At 37.7% G+C, this 21470-nt stretch overlaps 1 protein-coding gene across 1 annotated transcript in view; it reads right to left on the bottom strand.

The window, feature by feature from the left end:
• The window catches only part of SUCO (SUN domain containing ossification factor), a 41226-nt gene that overhangs the window by 3668 nt on the left and 16088 nt on the right, over positions 1-21470 (bottom strand). The window contains exons 5-20 of the mRNA XM_059822153.1: positions 18156-18296; positions 17825-17975; positions 15843-15963; positions 15486-15610; positions 14928-14995; positions 14160-14267; positions 13011-13116; positions 11100-11120; positions 10807-10862; positions 9671-9762; positions 8864-8929; positions 5947-6021; positions 5323-5419; positions 3084-4244; positions 2122-2209; positions 608-712 (exon numbers count right to left, since the gene is read on the bottom strand). Of these exons, the coding sequence (XP_059678136.1) occupies positions 608-712; positions 2122-2209; positions 3084-4244; positions 5323-5419; positions 5947-6021; positions 8864-8929; positions 9671-9762; positions 10807-10862; positions 11100-11120; positions 13011-13116; positions 14160-14267; positions 14928-14995; positions 15486-15610; positions 15843-15963; positions 17825-17975; positions 18156-18296 (2581 nt within the window). The remainder of the gene's footprint in view (positions 1-607; positions 713-2121; positions 2210-3083; positions 4245-5322; positions 5420-5946; positions 6022-8863; positions 8930-9670; positions 9763-10806; positions 10863-11099; positions 11121-13010; positions 13117-14159; positions 14268-14927; positions 14996-15485; positions 15611-15842; positions 15964-17824; positions 17976-18155; positions 18297-21470) is intronic.

Here is a 21470-nt window from a genome sequence, read left to right as displayed (position 1 = left end):
CAGTTCTAACAGTGGCCAGTACGCTCTTGCACGCTAAACCTCCTATGGCAAGAGTCTGTTAATATTTACATGGACAATGTAAGTGCTGGACACTGCAAAGCAGCCCATTTTACTGAAATTGTGTAAAAGCCATGCAATGCAATTGGTTATATAACACAGCAAGTGCCAGAAAAGTTCTTGAAGCATGAACTTTAGCATTCCCTCTAACACATCAAATATTCTATATGTGCAACAAATCCCATTATTGCCATTTCTAATTTCATTAAGGATCATTTCACAGAACAATATAAATTCCAATGCCCTACAGGAAGGCTTAAATATTACGTAATTCTAAGTTTTATCTTTATCATTAGCTCAGGCTACAATCACGGGGCTAGTAGGGCTGTAGTAGAAATTACCACCAATCTTGCTGTGCACAAGACAGCTCAAGCTACTCAAACTTTCCTCCTCTCCCTTGGCCAGCTGCTAAAGTAGGCTGAAAGCAACACTACAGACAACTTCTCAAATGAAAAGCTTCATTTAAATACTCCAGACCTCTTCAAATTGAGATATGTTTATGCATCTGTTTCCTTTGAGTTTTTGTGCCATATTGCTGAATTATAATTACCTCACGTTTTAGTTCCGCCACAGTTGTTGACAGATTAGAAACTAGCTGCGTCATGTTGGTAAGCTGTGCTTGTAACAGCTGGATTGCTTCTGTTTGCCGCTGATCCTGTATTAAAGAGAGTCATGGCCATGCTGTTTAGTTGTTAGGCTCCCACTATCATATACTCTCACATGTACCGAGTTAGCATTCCATCTGACACAGCCAGGCATTTTGTAGCCACATGAACTCTTCAACATTGTTTTCAACACAACTTTCATACAACATTTGAAACTGCTTAAGCAGCATCAGTCATATACACACTTAAAAACATTAACATTTTTACTTAACAAATAACATTTCGTAACGTTATGCCAAATGCATTTCATTACAGTGACTTCTTAATCTGCCTTTAATGAAGATAGCAGTAGCCAGCTCCATGCAATGACTATCAAGAAGTTGAGTACTGTCATGTTACAAAATACACATGCAGATGACCAGGCACAGCTAAAGTCTAAGGGCTGACACATAGCTTCTGCTCGGGATCAGGTAGCCAGCCACTTAATGACAGGAGCCCAAGCCAGACAGGAACAAGTCCTTTGCAGCTATCATCTCCTTCCCCAGAAAGAGCCCTAACAGGATTCTTAATCCTATGAGAAATTAAGAAAGATGAGCAGAATGGTGGGGAGGTTAACCAAGCGGAGCACCTCAGACTGACCAGCATTTAACACTATTCAAAAAAAAGTAGAAAAGAGCATGCATATGATCTCAGGGAAGTTGTGATTTTCTTTACTGTTGATGGATGAGCAAACTACAAGCCTGGGACTGCACTTCAGATATTTTCAGACAGTCTGGGATTAAGTCTGCTATGCCACATGCACAGTCGCTTTAGTGATTACTCAGCACTGCAGTTAGCACTGTGTTTCACAGCTGCTGAGGAAAGCCAGGATGGCAGAGCAGGGAAAACCTCCTTCAGCTCCCACTTCCTTAAATCACATTTTAAAGAATGAACTAAAGCTTTTGTTACATGCACTACACTTTCAAATGCAGATTTGGCATAATCCATTACTGTACCCTTCTCCCTTTCTAAAAGCTAGGTCTCTTCAGCAGCATCAGGGCCACTGTCAATTTATACTTTCAGAGACGAAAAACAAACTAAGTTTAAAAAAAAAATAAAAGGTTTTGAGTGCAGCTACACAAAGAAACAAGGGTTGGAAATTACCTGGATAACTTTTTCATTGACAAAGACATTTAAGAGTTTTAGCCATTACCAGCTGACAACTGATTTTTTTATTCAAATACAAAAATCAGGAAACAGAGCTGGAAATAGCTTTATTCTAAAATGACTGGGAACATACCTAAGAATTTTATTACAGAGAAAAAAATTGGGTAGCATGGAATGGATGCTTTCAAGAGGCAGATACACAGCTAAAAAAAAATCTTCAATTGAAAGAGAATTTCTGCACCTCCTTGCAACTCCTTCTTAAAAATAAACTTTCCTAATTAGGAAAACATTTAAGTACTCCAACAAACTATACCTGCTCTTCTGCTATTCTTGAGGTGTTCTGAAGTTTTATTATTGTTTTATTGAAAGCCTTCTGCATTTCTTCCATTTGCTTTCGGTACCTAAAACAAAAAGCGTAAAGGTCATAAAACTACTCAGCACTAGAATCGTCTTCAGAAAATACAACTATGCCAGCAGAAAACTTCTCTTTGTCCAAAGAAGTTCTATTTAAACATCAAGCGTTATTTCCTTTTAAAGTTTCACACATAAACCAGAGATGTGTCTCTTTCTAGGTTTTTTGTGGTTTTTTTCCAAGGTCAAAGTCAAATCTATTTCAACACCTTAGAGCTTAGCACCAATTTACTGGAATTCACTATGGAGAATTCTCTGCAAACACGGACTGCTAAGACAGACAACACAATGGTAAATATGACAGAGTCCCTTCCTTGGAACCACTTCTGAAATGGGTACATTTCCTGATATTCCTACAGCTAATGAGCACCACAGAAACACTAATATACATACAATCCTCACAGAAAGTTCTTGGTTCCCTCTTCATGCTCCCCTCTTCAACAAGAGTTATTACAGATAACAAGCAGCTTAAGCAGAAACAATCAATTCAGCAAAGAAGTCATTCAGTTTAACAGCAACAGGAGGATGTGCCTTTTGTTGAAAGGATTATGGACAGGATTAGTGCTTACATCCTGGCAAGACTTTATCATTTTAAAAAAAACAGCAGCAATATTCCTCAGAACAAAATAAATGTGATTGTATCTGAAATATAGAAAGTGAACCCCTGCCACTCGCAGGCATCTAGGTCTCCAGCAGCTACTTAGGATTAGGTACTTTTCCCAGTTTTCCATAAAGCTTTATGCTGTGATTTACATTATACTCTGCTTCCACTGTACTACTTGCAGTATGTGTATGTTCCTTTGTATAGCTGGCTAAAATCATGTTTACATATGGTAAACTCTTACCAGTCTTCCTCAGACTTACCTCTGACTAAGTTCTTCTAAATAACGGCTGCTGAGAGACATGTTTACTTCTAGGGCTTTTATGCGATTATTAAGGCGCATGAAGACAGACTCCTTTTGATTAGATCCATGAACAAGATTTCCGTTTGCATAGCCTAGATCTGTTGAGTTCTGCAATTCAGCGTAGAAGTCTGTAGCTGTTCTCTGCGGTCCCCCAGACACCGGAATCGCCATTAAAGCTTCTTCAGTTGCCTGATCATCCTCCTTTGTTTCGACAGAAGACTCAACAGGAGGCAAAACAGGTTTCTGCACTTCTGGAGTGCTTCCCTTCCCTTCCCCAGCATCACTGGCTAACATGCCCACTGTATATTCAGGCTGCAGAACAGTCTCTGTAGGCTTTGAAATCACTGGAGTAGCAATAGTCTCTCTTGTGCTCATCTCCTTTACCTCAGTGGCCACACTAGTCTCAGAAGCTACAGGGTTTTCTTCTGCAACAGAGCTCTCAGCCTTTTCTGTTTCTGCACTGAACTCAGCTATATCCACCTGGGGAGTCACTCTTGGTGCTACCTGGCCTGCATCTTCTTTTGCAGGCTCCAACACCATGTCTGTTGTTGGCAATGGTTTAATTTCAGAAGTAACTTCTAAGAGGAGGGATTGAGAGACAGTTTGAGGATGGCTTGGTTCCAGTTCAATTGGATCTGTGGTCTCATTACTGATCTCCTCATGGACCACACTGCTGAGGTCAACTGCAACAGTAGATCCAGATGGTCTCTCAACTTTACTGTCTAATTGCTCCGGCAGAGGCTCATCTACTGGCGTACGTATAGATTCGGTCAGAACCACCTGTGGCTGCTGAACATCAGCAGAGTAATCTTGCCCTTGTTTACCTTCAGTTTTACTTTGCTGCCGATCCATGGCTACTGCAACTGAACACCATTTAAACAGATATTCTGAAAAGGTGGAAATACAACATACTGTTGCCATGTCATAGCAGTACTTTTCTGTCTCAAGTTCAAACCATGCCGATGCTTCTTCTTCCTGATCATCACTGGGCAGCAAGGTTACTGTTGACTGGCTTGTATCTTCTTCATACTCTTGTACTAGCTGAACAATAGGACTTTCTTTTGTCAAATCCACAGTTAATTGCTCTTTATCTATCTGTGGAATATCTGTAGTAACAAGTCTACAATGAAAGAGTTAAAGACGGGATGTTACTTCAACAGTTTTATATGGCTGCTCTGGAACACTGCAAAAGTAGGATCTTATTAGAAATTAGCAAAGCTTATTCTAGTGACAAAAGGCCAGTTTGGATACGGTCAGAAATTCTGTAAGTTAGTATTTTCTCTGCTGTTTTTCAATCCCGATTTGCTAACAAATTGTTCAACCCTTGCTTCTGAAACAGCAAACATTCTCAATCAGATATTGCCCCTTCCCTCAACCCTGAAAGAAGTCACCAGTTCAAGTATCACTAAGTTCTTACATAGCAAGCATCTTACTCTTCTGCTGCAATCTTCAAATGCAAATACAAGAATCACAACCCTCCCACTGACCTTCCTCAGTCTCTCAACAATAAGAGTGCTAGGAAACCATAAAACCACTAAATACAGCACAAGTCACGTCTTAACATTTAAGAGCTAGAGTCTCAGTTCTAAGTAGCCAAATCAATTCTAAACAGTTGTAATCAACTGAAAAAACCCCATAGAATACCTATATACAGCTCCTCCTCGCAACCTAATTCCGTATCTTTGCATACATATTTTTACCAAGGGAAGTCTAGCAAAAAAATATAAGCTTCTAAACCAGAATTTTTGTCAATACAATTTAACTGAAGTTTCAGCAATACAACTTACATTCCTCATTAGTCTCCCTTGCAGGAGACAACCTGCAAAGCCTGGAAGAATACTAAGTCAGTTTCCACCCAAGAAATCTGCAATAGCCAAGAGCAAAACACTCCTCCTACTTCTAAACAAAGCAATACAAACAATTGAGAAAGTTTGAGAAAGTTAGTGATGCATTTTGACATTTAGTCAAGTGTTAAAACAAAATATATAATGGAAATAGCTATAAACAGTAACTAAAGTAATAAATTTCCCTAGTTAGTACATTATCATACTACAGATTTCACCAAACACATACTTGCCTTTTTACTTGTTTAAGGCAGTGTGCCAGATCTGATCATTCTACTACCAAAGATTCCAGACTGGTGGAATGTTAGTCTCTGCTAGGAACACACTGGAAAAAAACCAACACCAATCACTTACTCTGGTGAAGGAACAGGAGTTGGTTCAGGCAGTCTTGGTGCAGCTGTTGAAGTTGCAGGGGCGGCAGTGACATTTTCAGACACACTTTTGTTCCCTGCTGCAGGAAGGAGGAAAACATGAACAGAAAAATTCAAGAACCATGCTTGTTTTCAATGAATTTCGGGGTTTTGGGGTGGGGGTTTTTGTGGGTGGTTTTTTTTTTTTTAAGATTACTAACTACACTACCAAATTAACTGCAGATGACATTCAAAGTTATTTGAATGAAAGTACTACTGACAGCTTATGTGTATGATGTTATGGACAGCCTCAAAATATTTCCAGGATGAAGCAGCAAGTTAGACTTCACAACTGAAGCTGGCTAATACAGAGAGTAAAGATCTCCAAATATAGCTGAAAAACATGTATGTTATCTTTGTATGGGTTCCCTTCTCAGCAAATTCAGCATCTTTGTTCCACTTGTCACCGTCAGTAGGATAAGAATTCTATGGCACTAATCAGGTATGCCATAAAAGGTAAAAAAAGTAATTTAAACACAGATCATCCAACTCCTCACAAAAAATTAAACAAAATAACAAAAAGAAATTAAAACTTTCCAGAATGCTTTTCATCTTACAAAAAAAATACCTTCAGCTTCAGACGACTCTTCAGTTTTGGCTCCAAGCATATTAGCAGCAATATTCACCATACTTAGGATAGCATCTAAAAGAGAAAAAAGCTAATCAAAAGAGGACATATTCAGAGGGCCCAAGAGATGAGCAACACTAAGCAATCTGCTATTTTATAACACTTGCTTGAAATGAATCACAGCATAAGGACATAAAGTAATCTGGTCATTCTGTTACACTGGATGCATCTGCTACTTTTAAAGTGTAAGTTTATAAGCTAGAAACCTGTATTTGAAACCCCTTATCTAACCTTTATGAGCTTGACCTTCTAACACCAGTGAGAAGTACTCACTGATCATTAGTCCACTGAAACCAAGGAACAGTAAGACAAACAGAAGAATATTTAAGCATGGAATTTTCTGACAATCTGAGTGTGTAAACCACTGAGGGAGGTCCCAAGCCAGAAATTTAGAGCTTGAACACTCCAACGGAGGAGCTCTAATAAAGGCAGGTTGGATCATTTGTCACAATAGCACTAAAGAAGTGAGTCAAGAAATGTCATCTGCTAAATGAGCAGGACAGAATTCTGCCTTTGAACACAGGGTGTCCACAGCAGGACAGACACAGAAAACTACAGATTCATTCAAATTAAGCTGGACTCTTTGTCATTCCACATCACACCTTCCTCCTTAATCCCAAATCCTGCTTCTGGCTCTGATACTGCTGCAACATAACAATTCTAACTATTTTAAGATTTGAAGAAGAAAATCTACGCTTTACAATTTATTTCAATGCAATCTAGATCAGTCAAGGCAACTGGAAGAAAACCAGAACAAATATCCACAGATCAGGCTTCAATTTTTTTTTTAAGGATCAGTTAAGAACAACAGTTTTTTCCCCAAAAAAATTCACAGAAGTAAATACAAAGAGGGTCTGCTCTATATTGGCACATATATTAGATACAGCTAATTCTTTGGTCTTGATATTGAAAACAAACGTCATTGCCAGACTTATTTAGAAGATGAGGAACAGGGAAAGAGCACCTTATTGTAAACGCAAAAGTTGGCCCAATTTTGCCCATTTTTCCCCCACCCACCAACATACATCTGTACTGTTTGTGACATGGATACGTTCATAAAGTTAGAGAGGCATTTTAGTAGTAATGACAAATTTCTGAGACTCCAGGAAGCTCTGTTCAGAACCTTGGTTCTGCCTTGCCTCCAAAACGTGTCAGAAACTACATTCCTGAATTACATTATTTATCTGGGGCTGTATTCTTTGAAAAGTCATGATAAGCAAAATATGTTAAACTTGAAGTATGAATGGTTTCTTACTATTGATGGAGAAGCAGAAAAAGGGGGAGAATTAAGAATTGGTATAGAAGCCTGCCAGTCTAGGAAAACGGCAGGAAGAACAGTGAGCTGCCCTCACAGGTTATGCTAGCAGAAGACTGCAAAATACTTCTTACGAGATCAAATGTCTGAGAAGCCCACTATCTCCTCCTCAGAGGACCTTCTTCCTCACTGTATATCAGTCTATTTAAGACAAATGATGCAAAATGGAAGGCCATTTATCCAAGCATGCACATATAAAAAACTCACCACAAAAAAAGGACACACACAAACTTAGTATTCCTTCCAAAAAAGGAACACTGACAGAGATGAAAGGTCTCAATAGCAAGATCCACCAGCCAGAACTAAATAATGTGATCACTGAAATGTTTCAGTGCTCAGCTGTCTTTCTAACACACCATCAGTAATAGGTGTTTCAAATATTTTAATCTTAGCTTTAGTGCTCTAAAAAAACAATAGAAAAGTCACTACATTTTTCAGAGAGCAAACAAAGAAAAATTTGCAATACTGCGCTTGCAGACAGAACATTGTGCATATGCCTCAAGACAGCTTGAATATAGAAACTTTGAAAGTCATAGATAAGGGATAAGCAGTGTCAGGGAAGAATACACTGCTTTCTCTTATCTGTGAGGCTAACATTTAGAAATAAACTGCCTTTTCCACTATCTGTTTCCCCTTTGAAAACTGCACTAAGCTGTGCAATATTCCTAGCCATGACCTTTTTGTTCTTAAGCGACAACCACATTCTAGGAAATAGTAGCAAAGAACTCTGCAGCTCTGATCCACTATGGGATGAAAGGAAAGCCTCAGCCCAAACAACATTCATTCTGAGTGCAAATCTACACTACAGTAACAAATCTTCACTAACTGGGACAGAAGGAAGATTGGTACAGTGTAAGAGTTCTTTAGAAGAAGCTGTGCGGCAGCTGACGCTATCCTAAATAATTCAGCAGTTAATACCATTAAAACTGAATATTCAAGTATTCTTAGCCAAACAAACCCCACACCTGGAGGTTTCCCTATGAGGAAGTGACAAAAGACAGTCAAGAACCCTCAGTCTCTCAAAAAAATACACAGCTCTTAAGAACAGAGAAGCTACAATATTTACATAAAGCCTTCTCAGAAACATTGCTCTCCACACCCTCCTTTCAACCTGTACGAAGTAAATCTTTATACTGCCTCCTATAAATAAGGCACCTTAATTAAGCACAGATTTCCAAGTTCGGAATAAATAAGGTTCTGAATAATTAAGGTTTTACAGCACTTCAGTACTGGTTATTTACAGCCCTATGTAACGTTCATATTATTTTAAGTGCTCAGGATCCTTAAGCACAGGAAAGCAAAGCTTCCAAAAAATAGAGATCCTTAGAACTGGAAAGTTCTATTTTTAGAACACTTTAAGAATGATACCTCAACTTCAAATTGTTATTATTTATTCCTATGTAATTAAATAGGAATCACAATAAATTGTTTCAGCAGAAAAATACGAAAGTCTTAGCTGTTGCATGACAAAATGTCATTCCACTTTCAATTACCTCATTTTGTTTCAGCACAGCAATAGTTTTTCTAATAAATCATACTCACTTGTAGCAGAACCAAGGAGATTTTTTGAAGATTTTTCTTCCCCTGTATTGTAATCCAATAGATAATCTATACATAAAGAAGAACACTTATGACTATCAAAATTAAATGTGTCATGGCCAAAGAAAATAAACCTCAAGATTTAAAATGTCATTGAACTATGTCAGTTTGACAGTGTGAAAATAAAACTACAGAAATAAAGTTAAAGATCAGAGCTTACATACTGAAATATCAAGCTCCGAGCAATGAGAAACCTGAAGAGATTCAGGCTTCAAGCTTCAGTTTCCCCAGGATTCATGACACAGATGCAGCCAACGGCTCACTGAACTTAGTATGGGGTTTTTCCCCCTCCTCGTGAGGGGCTGGAGGTAGGTGTTTTCATATTTTTTATTTAAACACAAAGTCTGCAAGCCAAAATAAGCACCTTCCCAATTGTTTGCAGCATTGACCACACAACCAATCTCAAGAAATAGGCTATGGACACTAAGAATAAAGCTGTTTCGTGTGAGCTGCTTTGATTATTTTAGTTATCCTTTACTACTGTCAGCACACGAAGATATTATTGCCTAGCCTGCCAACTGAAATAGAAACTTATTACTAGCATTTTAAAAGTAACCCTCCAAATAGTTACAACACATTGTTTAAAACTTAAAAGGACTGTTGGGTAAGTCCAAAAATGCTGAAATACTGTCAACGACACTAAGAGTAAATTTAGCAGACAAATCATTCATCATATGCAGGAAATGATGAGCTGCCAGACTAGCACAAGACATGTCTCAATGGCTAAAAATGCAGAAATTATTTGGTTACCATAATCTTCATCGAAGAGTTCTTGTCGTTCAGACTGATACTGAGAATCAGCTATTTCTTCATACTCTTCAACCATGCTAGTACCAAATACCCTATGAACAAAGTTTTAAAATTAAAACCTAATAGTAGTCTATTAGTCATGTAATCACTTGACATAACTGATAATTAGATAAGCAATATTAACATTATATAGTGTAGCAAATAAATTAGAAGGCAATAGTTGCCTTCAGTTAACCTAGATCAAGCAGCAGGTATGCTTATTTTCTCAAACTTTTATCCAAAAAAGTCCATTGCACGCTTTCAAGTGCTGCACCAAAACAAGATCCTGTTTTTAATTCTAGTAATTCCAAAGAGACTTTTCCTCTCTTTTAACTTGAACTCATACCTAGACTTCCTTGTCTTAAGGTCTCCATGAGCTCTCTGCTTCCTCTTACGCCTCCTCTTCAGCTTCACCTTTGACTAACTTTAGGAGTATCTATTCATGACTACCTCACTTTGCATGCTATATTCTCTTTGACCTGCTCTGCTGAAATCAAATCAAATCAATCCAATTTAAAGCAGTCTTGTCAACTGAAAAATATGGTTTGGCTTTTAACACTAGATTTCCCAGGTTCCAATCCTGATGTGACATAGCTTCGACAGGAGAATTGAAATTGTTTTTCAGGAGCAGTATGAAGGCTGATTATTCTCTGAACTACACACACAGTTGTTCTGATTTAGATATTCCAAGCATTACTAACTGTATGTACCTGGGGTGCCATGCAACACAGCAGCTTCCCAAAAGCACTCACCACACCTGCTCTTTTTAGTTCTCCGCTTGTTCCTTGTTTTGCTTGGTCAGCCTTGAAATGCCCATGTCCTCCTGGAAGGCTGCTCACGCTCCTGTTCCCTAACACCCCCCCCTGCAAATATAAACTATTCCTTACATACTGGAGAATCAAATCAAAAGATTCAAAGCTTCTTTAAACAGATGTGAAGCACGTTATGCAGCAGGTAATTTAGGCCACTACTTCCATTCACAGTATTTCCAAATTACTTAAATTGAAAACTAGAATTTGTTGCCCAACTATTATTAAAACACACTAATCCTCACTGCAAGGAGGTAGAAAGACAAAGCAAAATACTTAAGACATTACCTTATAAGACTTAAAGGACAGAAATGTTCCGATCCAAAGTGCGATATCAACTCCACCTAAAGAATAAAAGGTACTTAAAATAAAACTCCAAAGACCCACAGGGTCAAGAGTTCATTTAACATACACATTCAATCTTGAAATTGCAAGTTTTGTTTACTCAAGGGATTTGTACATTGCCCCTAAGAGAAAAGACTCTGAAAGATTTGTTCTTGTCATGCATTAAAATGCTAAGTCACAGCAGAGAACACCCCAAGCCCCATGCATTCATCATTCCAAAAGAAGAGGTTGCTAACCTTTATGTACTTGATGAACATCTGAAGCGAGAGAAAGGAAAAGAGAAAAAAAAAGATGTCAGTACAAAGGCTGAACACATGCCACAGGCAACTACAGAGTTTTGTTGGTTTCAATTCAGTACTATAAATGCCTAAGAAGACAAGTTATGAAGGATAAAGTTGCAATACTACTTCATCTGCCTTAGGTAGCGGGATTTCATTTAGGCCTTGTACCTTGCAGATAAAAGGTAACATGCAACAAGTATTTTATTAATGAACTTAAATTATTCAATTTTTCTAGGCAGCATGATTCCAGACAGAATACTGAAGTGTGTTAAATTTACTAAGTGTATTTTTTTCCCCTTAAAGAGCACAGATTACAGAAAGTGACTCAAAAGGAAAAAACCTGCATAGCATGCATTCTGTGTACTGCTGCTGCTTTAAGTTCAATATAACATGCTTCAATTTAGAGAAACACTACTGGAAGAAAACATATAGAGCATCTGAAAATACATTTGGAAGCTTTAGTCATCTGTGTATTTTTAGTGAGAACTTGACTACACACTGATATTTAATCTAAATTAATTTGCAAGTGTAGAATGCATTTATTAAACCACTATGTAGACACTACCAATGAAGGACTGTAATAATCTGCAAGTGAGATCAAGATAACTATTCCCACAAAAGCACTCTTACAAAAAAGTTTCCATTATTTTTGAAACAAGTTCATTAAGCCACTTCAAAAATCAAACACTTTGAAAAAATTTTGGACTCTTCTTCTGTAGACTAGGCACACTTAGAACTTGCTTACTTTTTGTGCTATGAAGTAAAAACATTACAAGAACAACCCTTTGAAAATTTTACCATGCTACATAATTCAAAGCACAACACTGTATCCACCAAGGGATTAAGTGCTGAAGCATTTAGTGTAATTCTGGAACTTCAGTGACAAGCAAGATTCCAGCTACCTTAAGGCATTAATTCAGCCAGAAAGCAGAATTAAAAATAAATTAAATGTTTATCCTGTAACTTATGCAGAATTTCTGGGTAGAAAAGTTAGATAAATATCATTCATAGCTACTTCTTCATGAAAGTACAAATGGCAATTCAGTAGCACAAACCAAACTTTTTTTTTGGCAGCACCATAATTGGAAGATAACACATCACTGGAGAGGACCTAAAAGGTCTGTATTTTATTTGAATTTAAACCTCCACTACATCCCAATATGTCCACAAAAGCTTTTATTCCAGTCCAAGTACCACATTATTTATGGAGTTTTATTCTCTTTGAGTCTCCTGAGTAAAGATAGCTTGCTGCAAGTTATTTTGAAGGCAGAGAGATCATGGCAAGTGCTCCAGTAGCAAGCAGTAAGCCTAAATAATTTGCCTGAGTCACAGTTATGATTGAATAACTGCAAAACTGTACTTCGAGTCTATTGATGAGAACCAGAATTAAAATGCTTACTCTTTCAGATTCACTTGAAACTGTATAGCACAATACAGCACAAAAGTATCAAGAAGTGTGCATATTCTAATCTGTGCTCCAGTGACGGTGTATATATACATAAAGCAGGTACAGCCAAAAGACAAAATAGGTTGATCCTTCTAATCTTATATTCAGGAAACAGTTGGTTAAGTTAAATACAGAACACCACTGCCTGGATTTTTCTTAATTCAGATAGCAACTAAGTATGTACTTGGACACAAAGTAATAGGTGCTTCCCAAGATCCTCTCAGTTACCATTATGAGGAAGGTAATATACTTGTGACTGTGCAACAAGGGTTTTAGTACATGGCCAATCACACTAGGGCCGCTAACGAAACTAGCACAGTTAATGGTAACGAATGCTTTGCATGCTCTGTTATACAGGGTAAGCCCAGCAAACCCTTCCTTCCCTGAGAAGCAGGGATGCTTTTGCAGTATTAAATTACCTTAACATATTTTGCATACATCTGTTCATCCAGAGGAAAGCTTTGGACATTTCTCTCATCTCTGGCATGGAAAGTACCTAATTTAATCCATTTGTTTGTTGGATACCTAGAAAAGAAACAATGGAGTCAGCTAATGAAATGCAAGAACCCACTGTTTACAGACATTTGCTGAAGTTTCCCAAAGCGCCTTTTCACAGAAAAAATACATTTTTTTTTCACTTGCAAGATAGCAGCAATGTGTTTTTTATGGAAAGAAGAGTTGCAAGATAAGGCTAGTCCCAACACAAAACCTCAGCAGTATCTCTTCACATACTTAAAACAGTGTGTAAGCCCTTGAAGGATGAAACCCTATACTTGATCCAATAACTGAAAATCAACTAGCTTCCAGTAAAGTTCATGCAACTGAAAAAGTCACCTCGAATGAACACTGAAGATCATGACACACAAATGACAGGTTGTAAATATTATCATAAGCAAGCAGCAAAAAACTGTGAGCAAAGCAGAGTTAGAAATAGGCAACAGATTAAATGTGTAAAAATTGGAATCCACACACTTTGAGCACTGAAGAATAAAGTGGGTTTTTTGATACACTGTGCAAATGTCTCCTCTTTCACACACCAGAATAACCTGTCACTCCCAAAAGTACCGGGGGCACAACACTGCCTAAAACACAATAAAGCCACCCTTTAATCAGCCATTCAGCCAACCAGTCGTATTCTTACCCCTTCCAATTCCTCAAGTGTACTACTTTCATAAATAGTTTGGGGTTCTTTTGCACGGAGTTCAACACTGAAGACAGTTTAAGCGATGTGAAAATGGTCTGAATGGCAAGGGAGGAGACAGCCCACAACCCCAGTGACATGCTGTTAAGGCATGTTCATTTTATGATCTGCCATCCACTGTCTAGCTACTGTACAATTTCTGCTTCTTCATTGCTATTTTTCAACAAATTTCTCCTTTTCGTTTTTAAGGTGCCAAAGAAAAAGAAAATACAGGACACACTGAAAGAACTCAAACCATATATTCCAGGACTTCACAGTTGCCTTTCCGTGGAAAAAAAGACAGGCATAGAGAGATCATGTTTTATGAAGCCATCCATTTAATAATTACTTAATTTTTCATTCAGAAGAGCGGGTTTTGATAACATACCTGTCACTTATAGACACCAGAAAGTCTTTAGGAGTGGAAGAGAATAACTCATGATTTGCAATGTCAAGCTGCTTTACTTGGACTGGTTCACAGAGCTCAATAACAAACCTTGAAGACAAAAAGGAAATTGTTAAAAAAAGCACTCTTCCTTCTACAATTACAATCCTCAATCCTTTACCTTGTTACTGCATCCTTCACTGAGTATAAAAGAACACTACAAAAATGCTGAACAATAAGGAGGCATCACTTGTTGCTCCCTTCAAAATCACTAGTGACATTTACCTGCATATCTAGCTTCGTAACTCTAGATAGCACCTGCAGCTACAAGTTTCATCTGCCTCGTGCTCAAAGGCAAAACGTCACAGAACTAAAGACTAAGGATAGCAAACATCATTTAAACCACACTTGAAATACCAGTTAGTACATCGTAAATGCTGATCATGTGTCCTACAATTATTTGACAGCTGGGGGAAGAAACCAAAATCTTTACTTGAACACTCAGTGCTTTCTATTCTGCAAGATTATAATTATACAAAATCTACAAATACTAAAGTGAATAAAGTTATCTCCTTAAACTTACTTCTCAATACCAGATACAGAATTCTATGGGGGACACAATAAAGTGTCCACCGCCAAATCCAAAGTTCCTTACACACACATTTCAGGCAGACACACGAAGGTCAGGTCAGTCCCACAGGATACATACAGTCCCATCACGATGGAAGACTGTAACCACTCCTGTCATACAAGCAAGCCTCAGTAACCTACCAGATTTTAGTACTGCAAGGGTTTAGCATATAAAGGTCCATGTTTTCCATCAAAATAGCTGAAGTGCTCTGTATAAAGAAAATAATTAGTATTTTAAATTGTATGGTAGATACTAATGCAGCACCAAGGGTTTTTCCCCCCTCTCTCCAAAACTAAGTTTGGTATTAGTTACATAGACTAATACCAAGTTTCATAACATTCTAAGCAAGATAATATACAGGAGACAGTCTGCCATACTACTCTTGGGCAATCACAGATTATTTACTATGGTGAGCTATTTGATACAACCTTGTTCAATTTCTGCACTGAGTAGACTCTGCTCCCCCTTCCAAATTCACTTAAAGATGTAAATTTCTCTATAGCAACCCATCTTAAAACAAGGGACAGATCATAGTTTATGTTCAACTTTTGTAAATCAAAAAATCACAATAAACCTTAACACAAAAATAAAATATTACTTCAGAAATCAGTGTTCAGTTTCAAATAAGTGTACTTTGAACTACTTGTTGCATAAGAGTAAACCGAAATAATACAAACTAATAATTAGTAAATGCTTACCTTTGCCTCTGGATTCGCTGCCAGAATTTTGGCACCACACTCTACAGAGGCATAGTTGTTTCTATTTTTCTGGACCTTTTTTGTTGAATGCTGCCCACCAACAGCAGAAGGGTGCATTGACTGACCTAGGAACAAGAAAATATTGCTACTATAACAAACCATACAAACAGACAGTCTTTTCACTTTCAGGGAACTGCTGCTTACTGCTTTTACATAATAAATGCTATCAATTATGTAATTCTAGTAGAAAAATAAAGTTCCAGGCTGCATTCCAAATTCAGACAGTTTCACTAATCAAATTTGAGGCAAGATGAAAGTGGTCTGTATTTAGACCAAACCAATGAATCCTGAACTTACTCTTTTCTTTCTCCACTTCCATGACTTTCTTCTTCCATTCATCAAATGTTGGAATGTCTCCAGGGTCCTTTGGAGTTATCACCGATGTAGGGTCAATTTCTCCTGTTTTCTTATAGTCTTTCTGCAAAAGAAAGAGCCACCAATTGTGAATATTTTTCAATACAACAATGAAAACAAAGACAAACCTGAATGCTTAAAAAAAAAGAAAGCACACTCATCAAGCCAACAGCAGATACATCATCTGAACCCATGTTAAAAACTTAGTGCCAAGGTACAAGGTAAGCTCACAAGCCAGAAAAAACATGTAATGATTTCCTCCCAGAATTATAGATTCTTTCACTGAGATAATGGTAACTTTTGTGGCTAAACTAATACATTTTAAGTAAAACATAAGCATTCTGACTCATAAAACGATTTTTTTGGTCACGATTTTTGCTTTTCCTCCTAAGGAGAAAAGGTTTCCCTGTAGCAGAAATCTTCAAATATGAATGTTGGTCATAACAGAAGGTCCCCTGGAGTCTCTGAACTGAACACCTCAAAAAGCAGCAGAATGAGATATTTAAGAAGTTTTATTTAACGTTCAATGGTCAAAGAAATAATGTTTTGGACTTGCTGACAAAGCAGCAACCCTTTTAAGTTAACCATATGCTATACCGTTTCAAGTCTTAACTTCTCCTTTGTACAAACGTATTTCTAGCACACCACCAGATGTGCAAAAAGCTTTTGCTAGACATTTCAAGCGTAGAGGTTATTTTGTAGACAACATGTTACAGGTAGTTTCCAGAATGACTGCTTTGTAGGTTGACATTTTCTCTGCACTTACAGCAAGAATTATTTCACATAGTTCTACAGCTGAAAGCCCTCAAAAAAGAGCCAAACCCACATATTTGGACAAAAGTGACAACAGAATTCTTCACATGACTACACTGCAACTTTACATTTGGCATACCCAAATATCATCCCCACATATATTTAGAAATGAGAGGACCTGAAAAAACCCTGTATCTTCCTCTCCCAAGAAAGTTCAGGATATAAGAGTCTCCTCGGACTATGAAAAAAGTGGTAAGTCAAAAAACTGACTGAGTAAGCAATGCCAAATCATGCTCTTGCTTAACTATGACATCAGGCCAATGCCACAATTATTTAAATTGCAGTCTTTAAAGCATTAGGTTAAAGAAAGAAAATCTCGGCTTTTTTTTTTAATAATGGTTTACACCAGTTTGTTGTAAGTTCTTTAGAAGACTCTTCCTGACTGCATGTAATTATTTTAAGGCACACTGTACTCTTGTTCAATAATCTTGGGAAAAACTTCTTATATTTTAAAGAGTTATGCAAATTGTTAGTGGCAGTTTAAATGTGATCCCAAAATAGCAAAAAATGGTATTGCCATTCTTTACCCATTTAAAAAACATAAGCTTTAGGAAGTGCCTCACAATAAGAACATAAAAGCAGTCATACAGTTGAGTATAAAAGACCTGTCTAGCTAAGTATGCCGCTTCAACAGTGGTCAAATAAGGTACCTAGGAAAGAATAGATTCAACCCTCAGATTTCTCTTCTACAAGCTTACCTGGACCACACAACCCCTCCCCCCCCTTTTTTTTTTAAACCTGTGTAAAAAAAAATTCAGCAACCACAGGATCCTGCAGGAAGTCCCAGCTTAACTATCCGTTACGTGCAGAACAGTTCTTCCAGATTCTGCTCCAGATAGTTTTATTTGATTTCCCAAGTATTTGAAGAAACTTAGCTCAGAAAAAACTGTTCTGTGCCAATGAATCAACCTTGCCGCCCTTTTCTTCCAGTTTATTATACCCTTATTGAGATGGCAATATCAGAACTGCACACAGCACTCAAAACGTGAGGGCTGTGCATTTATACAGTGGCAATCAGAAAAGTGATAGATATCACTCATCTTTAACAACGGTGACAACCTAAGAGGTCATTATGCTCCTGCGTGTACTGAGTGGGTATCAGCACTGCTTACCTCCCTTTTTAAGTTCTCCGAGGCATTCAGAGCAGATTTTTGCTCATCTGCCCCCTTTTCAGCTGCTGAAACTTTTGACTCAAACTCAGATTTTGTCTTCTTTCCCTTGCCATGTGAAGAAGATATGTTCTCTATATGTTGACCTGCAATGCTGGAAGTTTTAATAGTATTAGGACCTATAAAATGATCACAGTTTTAGCCATATGCAATCTTAGACACACAAACACAAATGTAGACAAGCAAGCACAAGCAAATGTTTGTTGCAACGCCAGGACAGAAAAGAACAATTATCTTTAAATTATTCAGACTCACAACCTACTTCAATACTCACCTCTCTGGTGGACTGACAAAAGAGGAAGGCTCACTCTGAGGGTCAGCCTCAAGTGTCCCACCAATATCACAGTCAGGTTCTGACTGCTCAGCTTCACTAGAGCTGACTACAGGGATATCAGCACGGGAATTTTCTATTGCACTGAAGGGAAAAAAATAACATGCTTTTTACCCTTCTGATAACACAAGTAACCCTTCTAATCAACCACATAAAGATACTTGAAAGTTTTAAAAAGCAACAGTCTCACAGAAATAATTAAGAGGAATGAAGTTATGCTGTACTTGTAGAACTGCATTCTCAGCTGTACCCATGTAAGAATACAATTTCCTTTTCCAGCCTGTTTGTCCCAGCAAAGGAACTCAGAGCTAGCTTCTCATCTCCTAGAACTCTCATCTAACATCTTACCAATGGATAATTATCCACTGCAGTGGATAATTTTTCCCATCATCACTACAGACTAAGAACAGATTCACAATTACCTAACTGCCAGCAATTTTCTTTTCCCTTTCAATAAAGGAATCAAATGCAAGACTAAGTTCCATCACTAAAAGCTCCTAATGTTCCCAAGTCAATAGGCAGCAGTCAGAACAGAACTTGGCTAAAACTAGAGGAGAAAAAGGGATGGTATAACGATGTACAGTAGAACCAGCCAGACTTCCTCCCCACTAGATTATTTTTTTTTTGGCTAGTGTAATAAAAATTAGGTAACCCAGTAGACCATTATCCAAGCTGCATCAACAGCCTGAACTAGCTTATCTGCCCACTGCTTTACTTCCTCTCTCCCAAGAAGACTGAACACACTGCATCAGACAAATCCTACGGCAAAAAATGGAAAGAAAGCCTCCCTATATGCTCTTTAGGAATGATGGAATGGATGGGGAGGAGATGGACAAATAATAACTTCCGTGACTCTCCTCCCTTCTCCAGTCCAGGGATGACTTTCGTATTGATCTAGAAGGTTACAAACCAGAGCTAAGTAACAGTCTTTATTCTGCCTCCTAAATTTCAACATAAGCTTTCTTCAACATCAGCAGCAAACTAGGTTAATCCAATATCATGGTACAGAGCTGCAAAAACACAAACAGCATGTCAGCAACTTAAAAGGGGATCTTTTTGGTTCTCCGATTGCTGCGATCATCCACAGATGCAGCCATAACAAACACAGGGAGCCAATTTTAGACCTTCCGTGTGACAAAGTTCTCATGGTATAAAACAAGAAACTCATAGGTATTCAAGACTTTTTGCTATGTCACAAAATTTAAAACGCTAGGAACACAAGAATTTATTGGCTACAAACAGGGAGTTCTCTGAACGCCCCAAAATGCACACATCTGAGATGCACACAGTTTAGCTCTGCATGTAACACTTTAATGACTGAAGTAAAGCTGACCACTACACTTGAAATTAAAAAGCTCCACATATTCTTTATCTCAGCAGATAGATGACAGTGTGAGTAACTAACAACTGAATAAAATATAGGACATGTATGAACTTAAAAATACCCTGCTATCAGGGTGTACCTGACTGGCCTCAGGTAACTAATTTTGGCAGGTGAGTAGCACAAGCCTAAAAGCTGTAGTGCTCCCTTCTCCTTTGGGTACTTTTATTTCTTAGTACCTTTGCCTTAATTTTTAAAGTGCATTACCAAGCTCACTTTGCATGGCAGCTGTCTTTACTTGCAGCCAGAAGAGGAGCTCAGATTATTTTTCAAGAAGTTTTCCCCAGATTAAGTCTGGATAGAAAAGTTACAATCAGTGCTGTCCTAAAAAAGATTCATTACAAAGGAAAATAGTTTGGAATAAAATTACTTCCAGAATATTTTGACTAAGAGGTCCTGCTGGAATATCAGACCAGTAACACCTAAGGGAGCTGGACTTTGTTACACTGATGGGAATCAGCATTTAAAACAGGAAAAATGTTGTCTGAAGATAACAAATGCAACTGAGTCTTTTTTAAAATCTTGTTTAACTAGGGAGTTGGACTACAGCTGTTTTGGATATTAGAGTTAGTCTGCACCAGAAGAGACCACCTATTACTATTTAAAGCTAAACTGAAGTTTGAAATCATGTATAAATATGCATCTCTCCTATACTCATTTTATCCTTTCTTTCTGTAAACGGTACTAGCGTCAGAACACTACTGCCCAGCATTAACTAATATATCAGGTGCTCCAAAACAAGTTTCCATTTTCATTTCTTTCATAGCTCAAGTCTTCAGAGTTCACCACTCTAGCATTCCCCAACTATGACAGCAAAACTATATTCAACAATTACAAGATACCAAGCTGAATGTTCAAAAGAAACTAAGATCCTGAATCTCCTTCTAAAACGTGACAACTGTAGGACTTACAACATGTTACACAAACAAATCAGTACAGTAGTCAACAAAAGCTATAAAAAGAAACATGCTGAAATTACATTCCAGTTTTGCTTAATAAAAATTGCAAATTTGGGAAGCTTGACTTTTGAAGACTTGCAATTAAAAGACACTTATGAAGTACCAAAAAGTGCTTAAGCCTTAGCCCTAGAAGACTAGACAAAAATCAGTCAGCAGCCAAGCTTTCTAGACCTTTTCTATAGTAAAGAAACTAAATTTGGTAAAGCAGAAAAACTGGACTCTTAAAAAAACCAAAACACCAAAGAACAAGTGAAGTCTACTTAATTTTTAATGTGTTAAAATTTTATCTACCAAAATATCAGATCTTTATCAGCAGACAATCAGAAGAATATATTCCCCTTAGCACACATTAAAAAGCCCAGGAGAATTTCGTGAAGGTACCTAGAGCTATATACATATGGATATCCACACTACAGTCCACATTTGATAGCACAGCATTCCACAAAAGAAGGGAAACAAAATTAAGCACATCAACTCTTGAAGACTGCCTGCAGCAGAGGTAGCTCTGCAATACACTAAATACCAAACTGTCTCAGTCGTGTTTATACGAAAATTTGCTATTTCATCAAAAGTGTCTTAATATTAGAACTTATTTAAAACTGCTCTGGTTGCAAGTTCTGCAGTAAAATCCTGCAAAGTTCATCCTTTAATGAAAGCAGACGCCACCACTAAGCAGCCTTGATGCCTGTTATCACAGATGTGAAGGCACATTTGTGAAGAGCAGAAATCCTAATGGTAAAGACCTGAGGGTTTTTATAGTACAGATTATCAGCACGTAAAAGACGATACGTTTTTTCTGTGAAAGCAGCAGCTTAGAAACTGATAATGGCAATACTATGACACTTCAGGAAAGTACAAAACTCGTAATCCACACACTGAGTAAACGATGGCATATTCCATTAGCATTGACACCATAAA

The sequence above is a fragment of the Gavia stellata genome, chromosome 10 (genome assembly GCF_030936135.1).
Source record: "Gavia stellata isolate bGavSte3 chromosome 10, bGavSte3.hap2, whole genome shotgun sequence".
NCBI lineage: Eukaryota > Metazoa > Chordata > Aves > Gaviiformes > Gaviidae > Gavia > Gavia stellata.
This window is presented reverse-complemented; position numbering and strand designations above follow the sequence as displayed.